This window comes from Rissa tridactyla, chromosome 19, assembly GCF_028500815.1.
Source record: "Rissa tridactyla isolate bRisTri1 chromosome 19, bRisTri1.patW.cur.20221130, whole genome shotgun sequence".
NCBI classification, from domain to species: domain Eukaryota; kingdom Metazoa; phylum Chordata; class Aves; order Charadriiformes; family Laridae; genus Rissa; species Rissa tridactyla.
This window is the reverse complement of record NC_071484.1, coordinates 699,497-717,005: the sequence shown is the minus strand read 5'-3', so window position 1 is coordinate 717,005 and position 17,509 is coordinate 699,497. Positions and strand designations below refer to the sequence as shown.

The 17,509-nt window shown below is 44.1% G+C and overlaps 2 protein-coding genes across 2 annotated transcripts; one reads left to right on the top strand and one right to left on the bottom strand.

Moving 5' to 3' along the window:
* Positions 1-5,196: 5,196 nt before the first annotated feature.
* LOC128919452 (olfactory receptor 49-like) lies at positions 5,197-7,519 on the top strand. Its single transcript, XM_054224778.1, has 2 exons — positions 5,197-5,260; positions 6,535-7,519. The coding sequence occupies exon 2, from the start codon at positions 6,545-6,547 to the stop codon at positions 7,517-7,519; it is 975 nt and encodes a 324-aa protein (XP_054080753.1). The 5' UTR covers positions 5,197-5,260; positions 6,535-6,544.
* Positions 7,520-14,358: 6,839 nt separating this feature from the next.
* Positions 14,359-15,344, bottom strand: LOC128919451 (olfactory receptor 6M1-like). Its single transcript, XM_054224777.1, is given in 2 exon segments — positions 14,359-14,999; positions 15,002-15,344. Coding segments are annotated over 2 exon segments (984 nt in total).
* Between the last annotated feature and the right edge of the window lie 2,165 nt (positions 15,345-17,509).

Here is a 17,509-nt window from a genome sequence, read left to right as displayed (position 1 = left end):
TTTCCAAGAGACAATGAGAGCCAAGCGACGGCTGTTGCTAGGCAGGTTAGCGAGGGGCTGCTTTCAAGAGCCAGTGAGAGCCAAGCGACGGCTGTTGCTAGGCGGATTAGAGAGGGGCTGCTTTCAAGAGCCAATGAGAGCCAAGCGACGGCTTGTTGCTAGGCAGATTAGAGAGGGGCTGCTTTCAAGAGCCAGTGAGAGCCAAGCGACGGCTTGTTGCTAGGCGGATTAGAGAGGGGCTGCTTTCAAGAGCCAATGAGAGCCAAGCGACGGCTTGTTGCTAGGCGGATTAGAGAGGGGCTGCTTTCAAAAGCCAATGAGAGCCAAGCGACGGCTTGTTGCTAGGCTGATTAGAGAGGGGCTGCTTTCAGGAGCCAGTGAGAGCCAAGCGACGGCCGTTCTAGGCGGGTTAGCAGCCGCCTCTCAGTAGCTCCTAGCCCCCGGGTGCGTGTGGCCCTGCGCAGGCCTGCCCGAAAAGGGCTTGTTTCGGGAAAACCAGCACTCCTGGGACTGGAGGATCCTGCTGGGAGATGCTCTGGCCTGAGGTGGCCTCCGCTGAGAGGGAGGGGGGAGGCTCAGGGTAGGTGGGTGTTTACAGACTGACTGTGTTCTGCCTTTTGTGGGCCCCTTCTCGGAGCTGGGGAAAGGCAAACCGTTGTTTTCTTTGCTTTTGGTTAAAAACTCTTACGACGGTGAGTCTGAAGTGAGAGCAAAATGGCTGCGCTTCTGTTAGGTTTTGGGTGTGTGCGTGTGGAGAGAGACCAAAAGGAGAACTTTTCTGCCCAAGTCTTCCTTCGGTTTAAACCATTCCAGCCTTCCCGCCTGGCCCAGCCGAGGGGCGCTCTGGCTGTGGACAGTGTAATAAATAGAATCATGTTTGTTAATCAAATCAGGCTTTCTTAAAGGCTGGTGAAGCAAAGACTCCCCGGCCGCCCAGCGCTGTTTTGCTTGTTGCCGCTTGCTTAATAAACTAATTTGATTAATTGGACTGGTTCCTGTCAATTATTGGGCCTCAATCTATAACAGACAGCTGATACTCCCGAACAGGCTCTGAAATGAAGGCGTTTTCCTGTCCCTTCCCTCGGACAGAAGTGATATTTTTGTGTCCCTTAAACCACATCATGGCATCAGTCCTGCAGCCTGAATTTTTGGAGACCTTGTCCCTTCTAACTCATGAGCTTGCTCCCCATGAATGTCTTCTCCTTACCTGCGCTTGGGGTAGGGATAGAACTACCCCCAAGAAACAAGACGTGGTTTTGGGGCAGGGAATGCACCCATCCGGGGGTTGGGCAGCAGCAGTAGTGTGTTCACATTCCCTTCTTGGGTTTCTGCTTGTGCTGGGTGTTTCCCCTTTGAAGTCCGTGTCTGTAAGTGGTAGGGCTGATGCTTACAGGTGCCTCTGATCCTGCCTCCAGTGCCTCCTGAAGGAGCCTCGTCCTGTAGAAGACACCTTTTACGTTTCTGAGCTCAGTTTCTGTGTCTGGGAGATGGGATTAACAGCATGATTTCGCTAGGACACAGTCTGCGAGGTTACCTGTCTTCTGGTATTCTGATGTGTTAGTCTCACTGGTCATGGAGGGAATTGGGACCGGAGCATGCATATTGCCCCAGGGTTTCACTGCAGTGCCCGTAAGGGGACTGGGACCTTTTTCCCTTGGTCATTGCCCATTTTTGTGGCATCTCTGTGAATAATCATTTGCCTGTGTCCCCTCTCCTGTCCAGCACAGGAGCACAGGCACGTGTGGGAATGGGATCTACAGCCATGTCCCTTGTTTCTTCCCCAAAATATTGTCCCAAAGCTGGATTCCTTTAACCCAGTGTGCAAGAAGCTGCTATACACACAGAGGCGAGATGCTTGTTTATTTCATTTCTGCACAGAGATGGGTGCTAGGTGGTTCATCCACAAAGCTAGCACAACCCAGTTAGCACACGGTAAAGCATTTACACATTGTGAGCAACAGTTAAGCAACAGTTATCATTACTTTCCTACAGTTATGCTTAATCTAATTTAGGATTTAGGATTAATCTTTGTTATAGATTGAGGCCCAATAATTGACAGGAACCAGTCCAATTAATCAAATTAGTTTATTAAGCAAGCGGCAACAAGCAAAACAGCGCTGGGCGGCCGGGGAGTCTTTGCTCCACCAACGGCGCACACCCACTTCCCGAAAGTAGTTGATTATATACTCTTCTGGTTCCCGTATATGTGTCAATCCTGGTATATTCTGTGTCTGAGCGACGTGTTGCTAGGGGGTCGGTCTTGTCCCGCCTCCTGATGGTCGTGAGGCTGAAGGCTCCTCATCTTTATCAGTGTCCTTGGGGAGACTCTTTTCAGCTTATCTCACAACTTAGCTCTTCCCTTTGAAGTGTTAAAACACACCAGATGCCTGTGATTTAGGCCTTGAGGTATCAAAGTGCCCCAGACAGCACACCGGATGCCTGTGATTTAGGCCTTGAGGTATCAAAGTGCACCAGATAACACGCTGGATGCCTGCGATTCAAGTATGTGAAGAGTCGAAACAGTGTAAGTTTTCACCAGCCTTTAAGAAAGCCTGATTTGATTAACAAACACGATTCTATTTATTACAATCTTAATCTCCTAAATCTCCTACAGTTATGCTTAATCATCCTCATTCGTGTTGGTTCTTGCTGTGTTTTGTCTCTACTTAAAGTCAGACCATCCTCTCTTTTTACTACACATGCTCCGTAAGGAGGAGGCTTTTGTTAGTAGGGGGGGTCTCCCTACCAGAGGGTGGGGTTTTTAATGTGTTAATTAGGATAGTTCACTCATAGTCCAAGTGCATTCTTCCTTGGCCTTTGTTGCAGATGGAAATAGCGATTAACAGTTCTGTTCCCCTTGAGCTTACTTTGGTATTCCCTTATTTTGGGTAATTTATGGTATCTTCCTGTTCTTTCCCCAGGGCCACAACTTACTAACTATTTGCAGTGGTTAATGGTACCCTTTACTTCTAGTATTTCTCCAACACAAATGCTAGCAACTGCTGCTTTTCCAAAGGTCCTCTGCATATTCACATCTACAGAGAACCATCAGAAACTGCAGGGTTTCCTCTTCACCTTACGAAACCCACACAGCTCTATGACAACATGTCTTAGGTGTGGGCAGTGGCTGCAGTCCTGGGGCACTCCATCATTTTTGGTGGTGCTCGGGATTGCTAGGACCCATGGGAGCTTGCCATGCTGATGTGCGAGGAAAGACTGGAAATCACCTCTTTCATCAGAGAATGCCTGCATTTGGTGTTCTCTTCATGGACCTGAAGAACTATGTTTTAGGGAGGAGACAACACTTGCTACATCAGAGCTAGGGTGCACATAAAATACTGGTGAGCTATGGAATGGAGAGGTGAATTATCAAGTGGTGGACCTCCAAGTTCCAAAGGTCCATAATGATAATAATAGAGATTATTATTAGTAGTAGTAACAACAACAACAACAACAACACAGCTGGACGCAGTGTTAGTTGATGATAAGCTCAACATGACCCGGTAATGTGTGCTCACAACCCAGAAAGCCAACTGTATCCTGGGGTGCATCATAAGAAGCGTGGCCAGCAGGGCAAGGGAGGTGATTCTGTCCCTCTGCTCTGCTCTGGTGAGACCCCACCTGGAGTACTGCATCCAGCTCTGGGGCCCCCAACATAAGAAGGACATGGACCTGTTGGAGTGAGTCCAACGGAGGGCCACGAAGATGATCAGAGGGCTGGAGCACCTCTCCTATGAAGAAAGGCTGAGAGAGTTGGGGTTGTTCAGCCTGGAGAAGATTCTGGGGAGACCTTGTAGCCCCTTCAAGTACCTAAAGGGGGCCTACAGGAAAGATGGAGAGAGGCTCTTTATCAGGGATCGTAGTGAGAGGACAGGGGATAATGGTTTTAAACTGAAAGAGGGTAGGTTTACACAAGATAATAGGAAGAAATTTTTGACTCTCAGAGTGATGAGGCACTGGCCCAGATTGCCCAGAGAAGCTGTGGATGCCCCGTCCCGGGAGGTGTTCAGGGCCTGGTTGCACAGGGCTTTGAACAACCTGGTCTAGTGGAAGGTGTCCCTGCCCATGGCAGTGGGGGTGGAACTAGATGATCTTTAAATTCCCTTCCAACCGAAACCATTCTATGATTCTAAAACTGCTAGAAAAGAAAGACAGATGGTGACAAAGGGTGGCTTAATAATCTAGTTCCTGTCTGATGTTGGTGCTTTGAACTTAGTTCCTGGTGGTAACCACAGTATCCAGGGAGCTAGCTACTACTTAGTTCATATACTAAGTGACATGGAGTGGGAGTGTAGTTGTCCTGCATGTGGGATGGGGTAATCGCATCCACAGGTGTAGACTGAAAGCTGACTGGCTGTGGAGCAGCTCTGCAGACAGACCTGTGGGGTTCTGGTGGATGACATGCTGAACACATCAGCAGTGTGCCTCTATGACAGTGAAGGCCCACTGCATACCAAGCTAGGTTCACAGGAGTGTAGCCAGCCTTTCAGGACAGGTGCTAATTTCTCGTTGTTTGGCATTTGTGGGACTGCATCTGGAGAACTGCGTACAGTATAGATCCCCCCCGCCATTAAAAAAACCCAAAGATGTTATCAAAATTATGTGAGTCAATAGAGGACAAGCAAGTTGATCAGAGAACTGGGGCACGTGACACATAAAAAGAAGCAGAGGGCGAAGAAAAAGTTGAGAGGAGCTGTACTGTCCACTGTCTGAAGGGGGTTTATAGAGAAGTCAGAGACCGACCTCTCAGAAGTGCACAGCAAAGGGGCAAGAGGTGTGGATCATGACTTAAGTAATCTCCACTGGACACGTGGAAATAACTCTTCACAATGAAAATGGTGAAGCACAAGGAGGTGTGCAGGGAAGTGGTGAGATCCCCATCCTTGGAGATATCCACACTTGCCTGGAAAACGTCACGAACAACCTTGTCCAGCTTTGAAGTTAGCCTTGCTTTTAGCAAGGGACTGGACCTCCAGAGGTCTTTTCCAATCTCTTTTTCTGTGTGGTTTGATTATATTCTTACTGTTCACATTTTCACAAATGTTTTCCCAGAAGGTGTTTGTCAGATTTCAATACCTAATTGGTCCCTGAGGTTTGACTCAGTAAGGAAGTGCAAGAATGCAAATGCTACCACTATTATAAAAAGGACCTGAAAAGAGAGGAAATACATTTGCAAAAAATCAAATGTGAAACTAAATGAAAGAGAAACATCAGACTTGGAATCCTTTTTGAAGCATCCTAGATTGTTGTGGATATACTGGTAACTATTTGGACCATTTCTTAGAGTATGGGTGTGAGTTTTTGGAGACAGGAAAAGATTAAAGGGAGAATGGTTTAGAAAACTGAACTTTCAGCCTTCAAACTGAAGTAAAAGCTTTTAGTGGTTACTGAGGGAGTTTCTTGTTTTAAGGGACCACTCTCAGTTTCCAGATAGTATCTGTCTATCTGTGATATTAAAAATATGTTTTGTATTTTATATGTTTTGTGAGAGGGCGGTTGTTTTGTTTTGGTGGGTTTTGATAAAAAAAAAACATGAGATGATGCTAATAAAACCCCATGTTTTGCTGAAAAAGGGCACTAAAGGGGAAAGATTTCATGGGAATAGTGTGATAAGAAGAGTTGTGGCATCCTAGCCCATATCTAGTGCTTGCTTTCCCTGGAAACTCACTTTCTTGGTGTTTATTTCAATCATTCAGAAATATCTGAAATGAGTCTGAAATGAGTCTAAAACCATATTCAAAGATCCAGACACAATAGCTAAAACCTGGGAGATCTGAGTGCAAAACGAGACGTCTGTCTCTTTCTACGGCAAGGAGGTCTGGTGTCTGGGAATAAAAAAGAGGGAGAATGCAGTTGAAACCCCATAGATGAGACCTTGCAAGCCTGCAAGAGAAGAATGTGATTGGCAAAGATACCACAGTGGTGACTATTGTAGTAGTATAGTACAGTAGCACAGTAGACACAGTGCAGTGGACAATGTACACGTCTGAGTTTGGGGTAGGATGTTGTAAGGTGAAGGGTTACTTGGAGATAGGTGCTCTGAAGAACAAATGACCGTCAGCATCAGAGTTGATCCATCGGAGCTGTAGAGCTGAGGATAAATGAAAAGTAAACAGAATATTTTCCCATACTTTTCCTCTTTCTCCCTCTTATACTCTTGCTTAGTGTATCTTCCATCCATTTCTTTGTGTATTTTGCCTTCTTGCAGTGGTGACTAGCCATCCTTCTCTTTGTAGCATTGCTATCTTTCTGTCTGGCCTTTTCTCTGTAAAGTCCCTCCCTCTCTGTCTTTTTCTTTTTATCTCATTTTAATGGCAGTAAGTTTCTTGTTTGCAATACTAAGGCATCCATCAACTAGTTTAATCTGCTTTACTGTCAGTTTACAGTTTGATTGCATTCTTCTGCAGTAGTGCCTTTGAATTCATTTAAACTAGAAGATCTTTGGGCAGTTAGTCATTGCCCTTTAATGTTAGCAAAGTCAAACTGACTTGTGCTCCGTCTCAAAATGGGCCTTTTTTCTTTTTCTGTTAACAGTGAAGCCTCAATGAACCACACGACAGCAGTGGAATTTGTCCTCTTGGGTCTGACCAACAACCGCCATTTGGAGATCCTCGTCTTTCTGTTTCTTGTGATTGCCTACTTCTTGATCCTGCTTGGAAACGTTACTGTCATCAGCATCACTCTTGTGAATCATTTCCTTCAGACCCCGATGTACTATTTCCTCAGAAATTTTGCCTTTTTGGAAATCACTTTCACCTCCACATTCATTCCCAGCACCCTCTACAGCCTTCTGACAGAGAGGAAGATGATTTCCCTGCCTGGTTGTTTCCTTCAGATGCTGCTTTTCTTTTACTTGGGTACCTGCACATTTTTCCATGTGGCAACAATGTCCTTTGATCGGTATGTTGCCATTTGCCACCCTTTGCATTACACAACAATTATGAACAACAGATTCTGTCTCCATCTGGTCCTGGCTTGCTGGGCAGTGAGTTTTCTCTTGATGTTTCCTCCCACCATTATGATTGTCCAGTTGCCGTTCTGTGGTCCCAATGTCATGAACCACTTTTACTGTGATACTTCCATGTTGTTGCAACTGTCCTGCACAGACACAGGGTTCATTGAAGGACTGATGCTTATCATACTAATTATCATCATACCTGGTACCTTAATAGTAACTGCTGTTTCTTATGGCTGCATTGGTATCACCATCTTGCATATACCATCTTCCACAGGTAGGAAGAAGGCATTTTCCACTTGCTCAGCACACCTCATGGTGGTGATGATATTTTACAGCACATCTATTTACAGGTATATCCGCCCAGCACAGCGAGGTGGGCAGCACTCTGACAAAGTTCTTTCTTTCTTCTTCTCTGTGGTGACTCAGATGCTTAACCCTTACATCTACTCACTCAGGAACAATCAAGTCAAACAAGCCTTAAAGGAGAGCATGCTGAAGGCTTTTTCTAGCTCCCCAATGCTAGAAAATTTGAATGCTGGAGTAGCCCATCGAAGTCACTGAATGGTTTCCCAGATGCAACGTCAGCATTGTGGAACTGTGAATTAAAGATGCTGATTTCAAATGGTCTATGCTTTCTACGTATTATGTAGTTCCTTCTTCTGTTAGCAAGCAAAATATGCCAACACAGAAAGGATCTTCTAATCAAGACCTAGACTCAGCTTTGCCTGTGTATTTTTTCTCCTTGCTGTGGTGGGTTAGTGTTGGCTAACCGAATTCCCATCCAGCTGTTCACTCACTCCTTCCACCCCATAGTGGGACAGAGCAGAGGCAGAAAACAGGAAAAACAGAAACAAGAAATCTTACAGGTTGAGATAAAGACAAAGAGATGGTTTACCAATTGCTGTGGGGAGCAAACCAGATTGTGTTTCATAGAATCATGGAATGGTTAGAATTGGAGGAGACCTTAAAGATCATCTAGTTCCAACCCCCTTGCTATGGACATGGACACTTCCCACTAGACCAGGTTGCTCAAAGCCCCATCCAAGCTGGCCTTGAGCACCTCTAGGGATGGGGCATCCACAGCTTCTCTGGGCAGCCTGTTCCAGGGTTTCATCTTACTAATATCTAGTCTAAATCTACCCTCTTCTAGTTTAAAATCATTACCCCTCATCCTATCTCTGCACTCCCTCATAAAAGAGTCCCTCCCCAGCTTTCCTGTAGGTCCCCTTTAGGTACGGAAGGCAGCAATAAGGTGTCCTGGAAGCCTTTTCTTCTCCAGACCAAAAATCCCAAATCTCTCAGCCTTTCTTCATAGGAGAGGTGCTCCAGCTGTCTGATAGTCTTTGTGGCCTCCTCTGATCTCGCTCCAACAGGTCCATGTCCTTCTTTTGTTGGGGGTCCCAGAGCTGGACGCAGTACTCCAGGTGGGGTCTCATAAGAATGGAGTAGAGGGGCAGACTCCTCTCCCTTGACCTGGTGGCCATGCTTCTTTTGATGCAGGCCAGGGTGCAGTTGGCTTTCTGGGATGTGAGCACACATTGCTGGCTCATGTTGAGCTTCTCGTCCACCAGCACCCCCAAGTTCTTCTCCTCAGGGCTGCTCTCAATCCATTCTCTGCTCAGCCTGTATTTGTGCTTGGGATTGCCCTGACCCAAGTGCAGGACCTTGCACTTGGCCTGATTGAACTTCATGAGGTTCATAAAGGCCCACTTCTCAAGCCTGTCCAGGTCCCTCTGGATGGCATCCCTTCCCTCCAGCGTATCGACTGCTCCACACAGGTTGGTGTCATTGGCAAAGTTGCTGAGGATGCACTCAATCCCACTGTCCATGTCTCCGAAAAAGATGTTAAACAGCACCAGTCCTAGTACCGACCCCTCAGGAATGCCATGCGTCACTTGTCGCCACTTGGACATCGGGCTGTTGACCACAGTTCTTTCAGTGTGATTGTCCAGCCAACTCCGTATCCACTGAATGGTCCATATGTCAAATCCACGTCCCTCCAATTTAGAGACAAGGATGTTGTGCAGGACAGTGTCAAATGCTTTGCACAATTCCAGGCAGATGATGCTGGCTGCTCTTCCTTTATCTACAAACACTGTAACACCATTGTAGAAGGCCACCAAATTTGTCAGGCATGTTTTGCCCTTAATGAAGCCATGTTGGCTGTCACCAGTCACCTCTTTGGGGAAAATTAAATAATTGATTGCCAATTAAAGTGGTTTTAGTTTGTGACAAACAAAGTCAGATAATAAATCAACACCTTCACTTCCCCCTTTCCAATGCTCAATTTTATTCATTTATTCCAGGCTCCTCCACTGCTGCCCCAAGCAGCACAGGGTGCGTGGGAGGGTTATGGTCAATACATAGTGTTTGCCTTCTGCTACTCCTTTCCTCTGGCACTTTTCCTCTGCTCTAACGGGGGTTCTCCACAGGCTGCAGTTGGATATCTGCTCCACCATGGGGTATTTCCTCCTCCTCCTCTGATCTTGCTGTTCCTTCTGTTGTTTCTTACTCTTTTTGTTCCCTCCTCCTCACTCTAGCTGTCAGTTTCTGCCCTTTCTTAAAGACGTTTTCCCAGAGGTGCCACCAGCTTCACTCATGAGTTCAGCTTTGGCCGGTGGTGGGTCCATTTTGGAGCCAGCTGGAAGTGGCTGTGTCAGGTACAGAGCAGGCCTTTGTCTCGTCTCACAGAGACCACACTTGCAGGCCCCTTGTTACCAGAATCTTGACATGTACACCTGTGGTAGGTTAACCTTGTCTGGCTGCCAGACGCCCACCAAGCAGCTCTCACAGGCCCCTTCATAACAGGATGGGGGAGAAAATAAGAAGAAAAAGCTCATGGATTAAGATAAAGACAGGGAGATCACTTCCCAATTACCATCACAGGTAATGGCTGAACTAGGAACTCCTTGTGGAGCTCAAGAGGAAAAAGAAGTTGTACGACCTCTGGAAGCAAGGTCAGGCTTCGCAGGAAGATTACAGAGCTATGATTTGTATATTCAGGGAGAAGACATGAAAGGCCAAAGCTCAATTAGAATTTAAACGGGCCAGTGTTGTATCTGGTAATGAGAAGGGCTTTTTTAAGTACATCAATAGCAAAAGGAAGTCTAAAGAAAACATTGGGCTGATACTTGTTGAAGATGGTCACCTGACTAACAGGGATGAAGATAAAGCAGAGGCATAGAACCACAGAATCTTTTAGGTTGGAAAACACCATTAAGATCATCAAGTCCAACTGTTAACATTACCAAGTCCACCACTAAACCATGTCCCTCAGCAGCATGTCTACACGTCTTTTAAATGCCTCTAAAGATGGTGACTCAACGCTGGATCAAATGCTTGACAACCCTTTTGGTGAAGAAATTTTTCCTAATATCCAATTTAAATCTCCCCTGGTGCAACTTGAGACCATTTCCTCTTGCCCTTGGAAACTTGTTACTTGGGAAAGGTGACTGACCTGCACCTCGCTACACCCTCCTTTCAGGTAGTTGTAGAGGGATAGGGTCTCCCCTCAGCCTCCTTTTCTCCAGGCTGAACACCGCCAGCTCCCTCAGCTGCTCCTCATAAGACTTGTTTTCCAGACCCCTCACCAGCTTCATTGCCCTCCTCTGGACTCGCTCCAGCATCTCAAGGTCTTTCTTCTAGTGAGGGGCCCAAAACTGGACACAGTGTTCAAGGTGAGGCCTCGCCAGTGCTGAGTACAGCAGGACAATCGCTTCTCTAGTCCTGCTGATGACACTGTTTCTGATACAGGCCAGGATGCTGTTGGCCTTCTTGTCCACCTGGGCACACTGCTGGCTCATATTCAGCCGGCTGTTGACCAACACCCCCAGGTCCTTTTCCACCGGGCAGCTCTCCAGTCACTCTTCCCCAAGCTTGTAGCTCTGCATGGGGTTGTTGTGCCCCAAGTGCAGGACCTGGCATTTTTGCATTTTTGAATGTCTGTCTGTTCCCAGAGTTCTTTGAGGTGTTGAGATCCTCATATTTTAGAAAAAGAGCATACTCTCCAACATTAAAAGATCAAATTAACATTATTATCAAAACTGTTATGTTAAGCTTGCTCAGTTTCACTCCCTGGCAAGAGACCCTGCAAAGGAAGTGCCCTGCCTTCTCTATTTTGTTAATGTCTAACTTCATTACTTGTTCCTTGTCTAGGGTCTAATGAAGAAACTAACTATACGTGGCCAGCTTGGTTTATTGGATTCTTCTTTACAGATTTGTCCAAGTACCGCCAAGTGCAGCCAACCAGCCCTGTATGTTTCATGCAAATTGCCTAATGTTCCTTTATGTCTGGTATGTTTTTTCCCCAGGGAGGGTTGGTTAATAGATTAAAAAAAGAAACTGAATTGTGAACAAGAACTTTGTTACATGGTAACACAGAAAACAAGGAACAGCACTTGGGCCATGCAAGTTTGAGGTCCAATGTCTGCTGCTAACACACCTCTAAGGAGTTTCAGGGATGATCACAGCAGTGTGTAATCACTGTGCTGTAACATATGCACAAGTTGGCATAGTGTGTCGTTTGTATGATTTTTTAATGGGTTTTTTTTGTGATTTTCTATCTATCTGATTCTTTAAATACAGTTGCGTTAGAAGGCAGATTTATGTTTGCCCCAACAAGAGACCAGTCCCTTTGAGCTGGTAACATACAACTTTCTGCTACAGAGCCTGTTTATTGTCTTTGCATTTCCTAATCAATGGACTTGGTCATGCTTAGTGTCTCTGGTATCTCTTATTTTTCTTTGAATATAACTTCTTATTGCAGATGACAAGTGTCAGCACTTGTGTGTAGTTTTCAGTTACAATAACAACTTTGTTTTTGGATCACCACCACTTCTGGACTTTGTGTATTTGGATCACCAGTAAATTTATTTTCAACAAACTTTATTATTACAATCTTGTCATAACAAAAGGTGATGAACAGGAGCCAAGCTGCTAGTAAATATTTTCTTTGAAAACTACAGTTTGCAGATGATACTACAGAAAAAACAAAGAAAATAATCCAAAAACTAAAAGACATGGCTTGGGTCAGTTCTTGTGAGGTCACCGGAGCCTGAGTAGCTGATAGGGCAGGAGGGAGCACATGGCTGGTGTCTGTGCATGTGATGTCAGTGGGGGCACAGATTGCACAAGTGATGGAGGTACCTCCTGCTGGTGTTCTCTCACTTCTATCATCTCTCCAGTCGTTGAAGGGGGTTGGTGTTGGAGCACTTGATAAGGAAACAGACAATCTTCTTATCAGAGCAATTCATGAAAAGGGGGAGACTTGGGAGAAAGGAGGAGGAAAAGGCTTTAACATGGTAATTTAAGACTGAACATATAAGAAAGATTTTAATGTCTGAATTTTTCACTTTCCTGTATAAGGTTCAACTCTGGGTCAAATGCTTCTTTAAGCAGCCATTTTCCCTCTGTTTCATCTAGCAACACCTGGGTATTCTGAGCCTGTCCATAGTGCTGTAGATGAAATGGTTGAACAGGATACAAAACCCAGTGATGTAAACAGAGACTGCTTTGCTGAGGTGCTCTTCTGCTGTGCGTGGGTTTAGGTCACGTGAAGAGGCAGCTATCACAGGAGACAGGGATCACAGTGAGCTGAGAGGTGCAGGTGCAGAAGGCATTTTGCCTTTCCTGAAGCTGAATATGTTACACATATGATGATGTTAATGTAAGATACAAAAGAGGTGGTGAGTGTATCCAGGAGGAAAAACCAACACAGCTGTCAAGAAACTCAGGTAGTTCAGGAGCTCTGTGTTCCTGCAGGGAAGTCTGAGTAATAGCGAGTTACCACCATTGGTTAATGGCTAGAAAAAGTTAGTGGCATCTGGGCTGCAGAAGAACATCTGGAAAAGTACAGTCCCTGGGCCAAAAATAAGGAGGAAGGGCCCTGGCCATGACAAGATAAGCAGAACACACACTTCCACGTTTGTTGTGCTTACATTGTGTCGTGGCCTACAGTGGCCATATGTGTTGTTCTCAAGAAATACATATTATTTTGGATAGCCAGCCCTGGTTCCTGTTAAATTCCCTCAAGCAGTACGGGTCTGCTTTCCACTCACCTCTCCAAGTATGATACATTTTAGCTCTTGGTGAGCAGTTCAATCAGTTATTTGTCTTGATTTCTTTCCAGTCCTCTCCTTATTGCAGCAATATTTGAGATGCCCTCCTCTGCGATCATTAGGCAAAAATAAAATATTAACCCCTGTATTTCTTATTTTGTGTATTCATTGTCATAAAATTTGTATCGGAGAAGGAACATGATTAGTTTAGAGGTAGTCAGTAAAGCTGACATTTTATTTATATATATATGTCTTTTTAAGTTGGACCTACAAGATTCAGAGTTTTAACTGAAACCAAATCTCTTAATTCTGGAAATTATGGTGACTCACATATATTGAGTGAATAGAGCCATTCCTTGTGTCTTTATGGCTTGGCTTGTTTCTGTCTCGTTTGAATGCTTCTTTACGCATAGTTATTTATCTTTTTTCTTGTTCTTCATCTCTCCTGCTTCTCTCTGTTTCTTGTAAGGACTCATCTACTCTCCTGGAATTTTAAGCAGATATGGCCAGCCTGTCTATAACCCAGAATAATTAACTGTCACATGCCTTGAGAACAGTTTATAGACATTGAGAAATGCCTGATTTCTAAACTGTTGATCTGTGTAGCCAGCTAGCCCCTGGTGAAGATGTTTCTTCATCCCAGCAATGATGTATAGTATATGAAAGTCAGCTTTGTTGCCTGCTCTTTTTGGCACTTGAAAAGAGGAGCTGCTATTAGAAGTCTCAGTATGGGGACAAGGTGGTGTTGGGTCACTGTCTGCACGTTTCTGCCTGTCTGTCTCATCAGATTGCACTTGAATAATATTTTCAGTTCTGTGATACTTTTACACCACTTTGAACATCATCTAGCACTCCATGTGCAAATAGTCTGTTGTGTGCTTTCGTCTTTTAAAAGAACATACCATTGTTTATCCGTGGACGTTGAAAGCGGCTGGTATAATAAGCTTCTCACTGAAAGAAGAGTTACTGAAGACTGGATTGGGAATTTTAATAACCGTAAACTTTACCACTTAGTTGGTTCTAGGTAAAAGAAGTCTTCTAGGACTCTTACATTAATATATTGTTTAATAGTAGCATCATTTATACTACTAAACTATTTTAATTGAACAGATAAATTTTTTTATTGTGTCTTTGGCATCTACAAAGTATCCTGTGTGCAACATGCACAATTTCCAAGTTTAGACATTTTTTTATTCACTGGAAGGAATTTTGTATAAGAATGGAACATGGGGAGAAAAATCATACACACAGGAATGCTGCTGCTTTTGCAAACTTAAAGAACCTGTCTAAGATGAGCTGCAGTTTATGTAGAAAGTCAGGAATGTGGAGATCTTGAGAATGCCCTTATTGTCTACTCAATTTACAGTTCACTCTGAAAGCATTTGAACCCCTTAGGATGTGGGAGGTAGTGTCCCTCAGAGCATCCCTGACCTGCTGTTTCCTCAAAGTGTAGATGAAAGGATTAAGCAAGTGAGTGAAAACAGCTGTCTGCAGGGTGACTGCCTTCTTGAGGCTGAAGGAAAGCTCTTTGTTTGGCACTATATGCATGAAGATGGCACTGCCATAGAATATGGAAGCCACAGTGATATGGGAAGCAGAGGTGGAGAAAGCCTTTTTCCAGCCTGAAGATGAGGGGATATGGAGAATAGTGATGATGATGTACAGATATGAGAGGATGGTAAATAGCAGAGAGCATAGGAGCACCACAGTGGACAATACAAACTTCACCAGCTCGAGGAGATGGGTATCTGCACAAGAGATGTTGATCAAAGGCTCAAAGTCACAAAAAAAGTGATCAATAACATTTGGCCCACAGAAGGCGAGCCAGGAGATAATGATCATGGGAGAGAGGACAGAGAAGAAGCCCCCAGCCCAAGAAGCCAATCCTAGTTGGAAGGACGTCTGGATGCTCATGATGGTGAAGTATCTGAGTGGGATGCAGATGGCCACATAGCGATCAAGTGACATGACAGCCAAGAGAATGACTCGGTAGTGCCAAAAAAGAAGTAGAAGTAGCATTGTGAGATGCATCCAGCCACAGAGACAGTCTTTTCCAAAGAGATAAAATCTTTCATCATTTTTGGAACAATGGCTGTTGCCATCATGATATCCAGTAAAGAGAGATTGCAAAGGAAGAAATACATGGGGCTGTGGAGTCGACAGTCAGTCAGTGTGATTGAGATGATGGTCACATTCCCAGAGACTGTCAGTACATAGATTATGAGAAACACAATGAAGAAGAGGACATCCAGTTCCCAGACCACAGGAAAACCCAGAAGTATGAATTCAGTCACCACAGAGCTCTGGTTAAACAGCAGCTTGGCAGGCATCTGTGACTTCAGCTTGGCAATAGGGTCTTTATAATGAAACAGAAAAATGTATTTCAATGCAAATGTTTTCTTAGTCCTAGTAGATATCATTAGTTGAACTCTGGGAGGGGGGACTTGTAATGTCTCTAGTGTCTCTTTCCTTCTAAACATAGATTTTATCGACAGGATTATTTCCACTATCTCATTAATATGGGGTAGAAGCTTGTACCTCGACTCTAAAAACTGTCATAACTTAGTTTGGAAGGAACTTTTAGAGGTCTTGTCCTGCCCTTTGCTCCAATTAGGGCTAAATTCAAAATTATGTCATATTACTTAGGGTCTTGCCTACTAAATTTGTGACCATGCCAAAGGATGGAGATCCCACAATCTCTGTGGGTTCCTGGTCCAGTCTTAACAATGCCAAAAGGCATTTCTTTTTCTCCTATCTATTTAGGATTTCTCATGCTGCAATGTTATCAGATTGCCTCTTCATCTTGCATGGTGCACCTCTGAGAAAAGTGTGACTTCATCTTGTCTATAACCTCCCTTAAAGAGTTCAAAAGTGATGCTAGATACCCAGAACTGACCACACACACACACACACACTTTTGTCTTCCCTTTTCTAGTCAAAACAGATTCAGTTCTCACTGTCTCTTTCTCATATACTCATCTTCCTGCACTCAAACTCTGTGATAGTCTCTTCTGAGAGAAAAGAGACTTTCCTCCACATTAATCTTGTATTGGGCAGCATAACGGCAAACCAAATATTGCTTTCCTGTTTCTGGCCCCACTACTGCTAATTAGAGGCAAACAATTTCCATTTATCTCCTAGATGCACTTTTGGTAATGCAGCCTGGTGGGTTGCCAGCCTTCATCAATGCAAGGGCGCAGTGCTGGCTCTAGATCAACTTACTGTCCACTAGGACTCCCACATCATTTTCTGGACAGTTTTTCCTTAGTCAGCCAGTCTACTGTTACTCACACTTTTTTTTTTAGTACCTAAATTACTTAAATTCAGTTTGCATACACAAATTTCCCACAAAATGCTTTACCATCTCTTTTGCTGAGTATGCAGTGCCTGACAAATGCTGCTTGAATGGACAGTGGAGCAGGCAAGTAAAATACCAAGAAAGAGCAGAGTTCCAGGAGTGCAAATGATAGAGGTTTATGATCTTTATGGTAACCTTAATGGTTTTCATCTGAATTAATAAATTATCATTGTGCTGCCTCTGTCTTTCTTGTAACTGTTTAGGTAGACTGATGTTTTTGATGCTAAGTGTGTATGATGACAGAGAAATAACTGCCAGAATAAAGTGTATGTGAAAAACGTGCAGTTTTAAGAAAGGACTCTATGTGTTGACACAGCGAAACATCACATGTGAAGACATTCTCCACATCTAATGTAGTTTCCTCTGCCTCTTTTTATGGTAAATGCAGACTACACAAATTGTAAGCTGACAAATTACAGGCTAGGAGTCTTTTATATAATGTATTTCTGTTGACCAGGCAGAGATGAATTACAGCCTGGTCTCTATTGCCTGTATCTGAATATTTTAGGGAGATTTGGGAGTGATGAATGTATGTTAGGTACCACCATGTAGTCAGATGACTAAAACCTGCAAGCTTCTACCTTTGAGAATGTAAATGAGATAAGAGAAAACAGGAAATAAAAAATTACCCAAAGGAAAAAAAGTTCCATAATCGAATCTTGTACATACCTTTGGAGCAATTTCTTCTAGCCTGTTTTGCAGAGAGCACAGAGCTCAGTTGGATGGCTACTTCATTTCATTTGGGACGACGACGGCTCTTATGGCTGTCCATCCAATCTAGTGATTTTGAGATAACATTGGAATGATGAATATGTGTAATGGTTTCCCTGTGATCTATAACAGAGGAATCAAAGCAAAGGACTTACTGGATGGGCAAATAAATAGGTGGCATAAAAGTATAGTGTGGAGGAAGAAAAGAGGTGGAGTCTCTCTTTAAGCATCACTAATGCATTTATTAAGAATAAATAGGTAACGGCTTTACTTCTATTCCTTGGACAGAACAACTTAATGCTTTCAGCTAACAATACCCAGTAGACCCATGTGTGAACATGCCAGAGAAAGCATCCCAAATGACCACGATAAAACAAAAAGAATAGGATTTGTCTTGTGCTCCCCAGCTGAACACATCAAATTTGA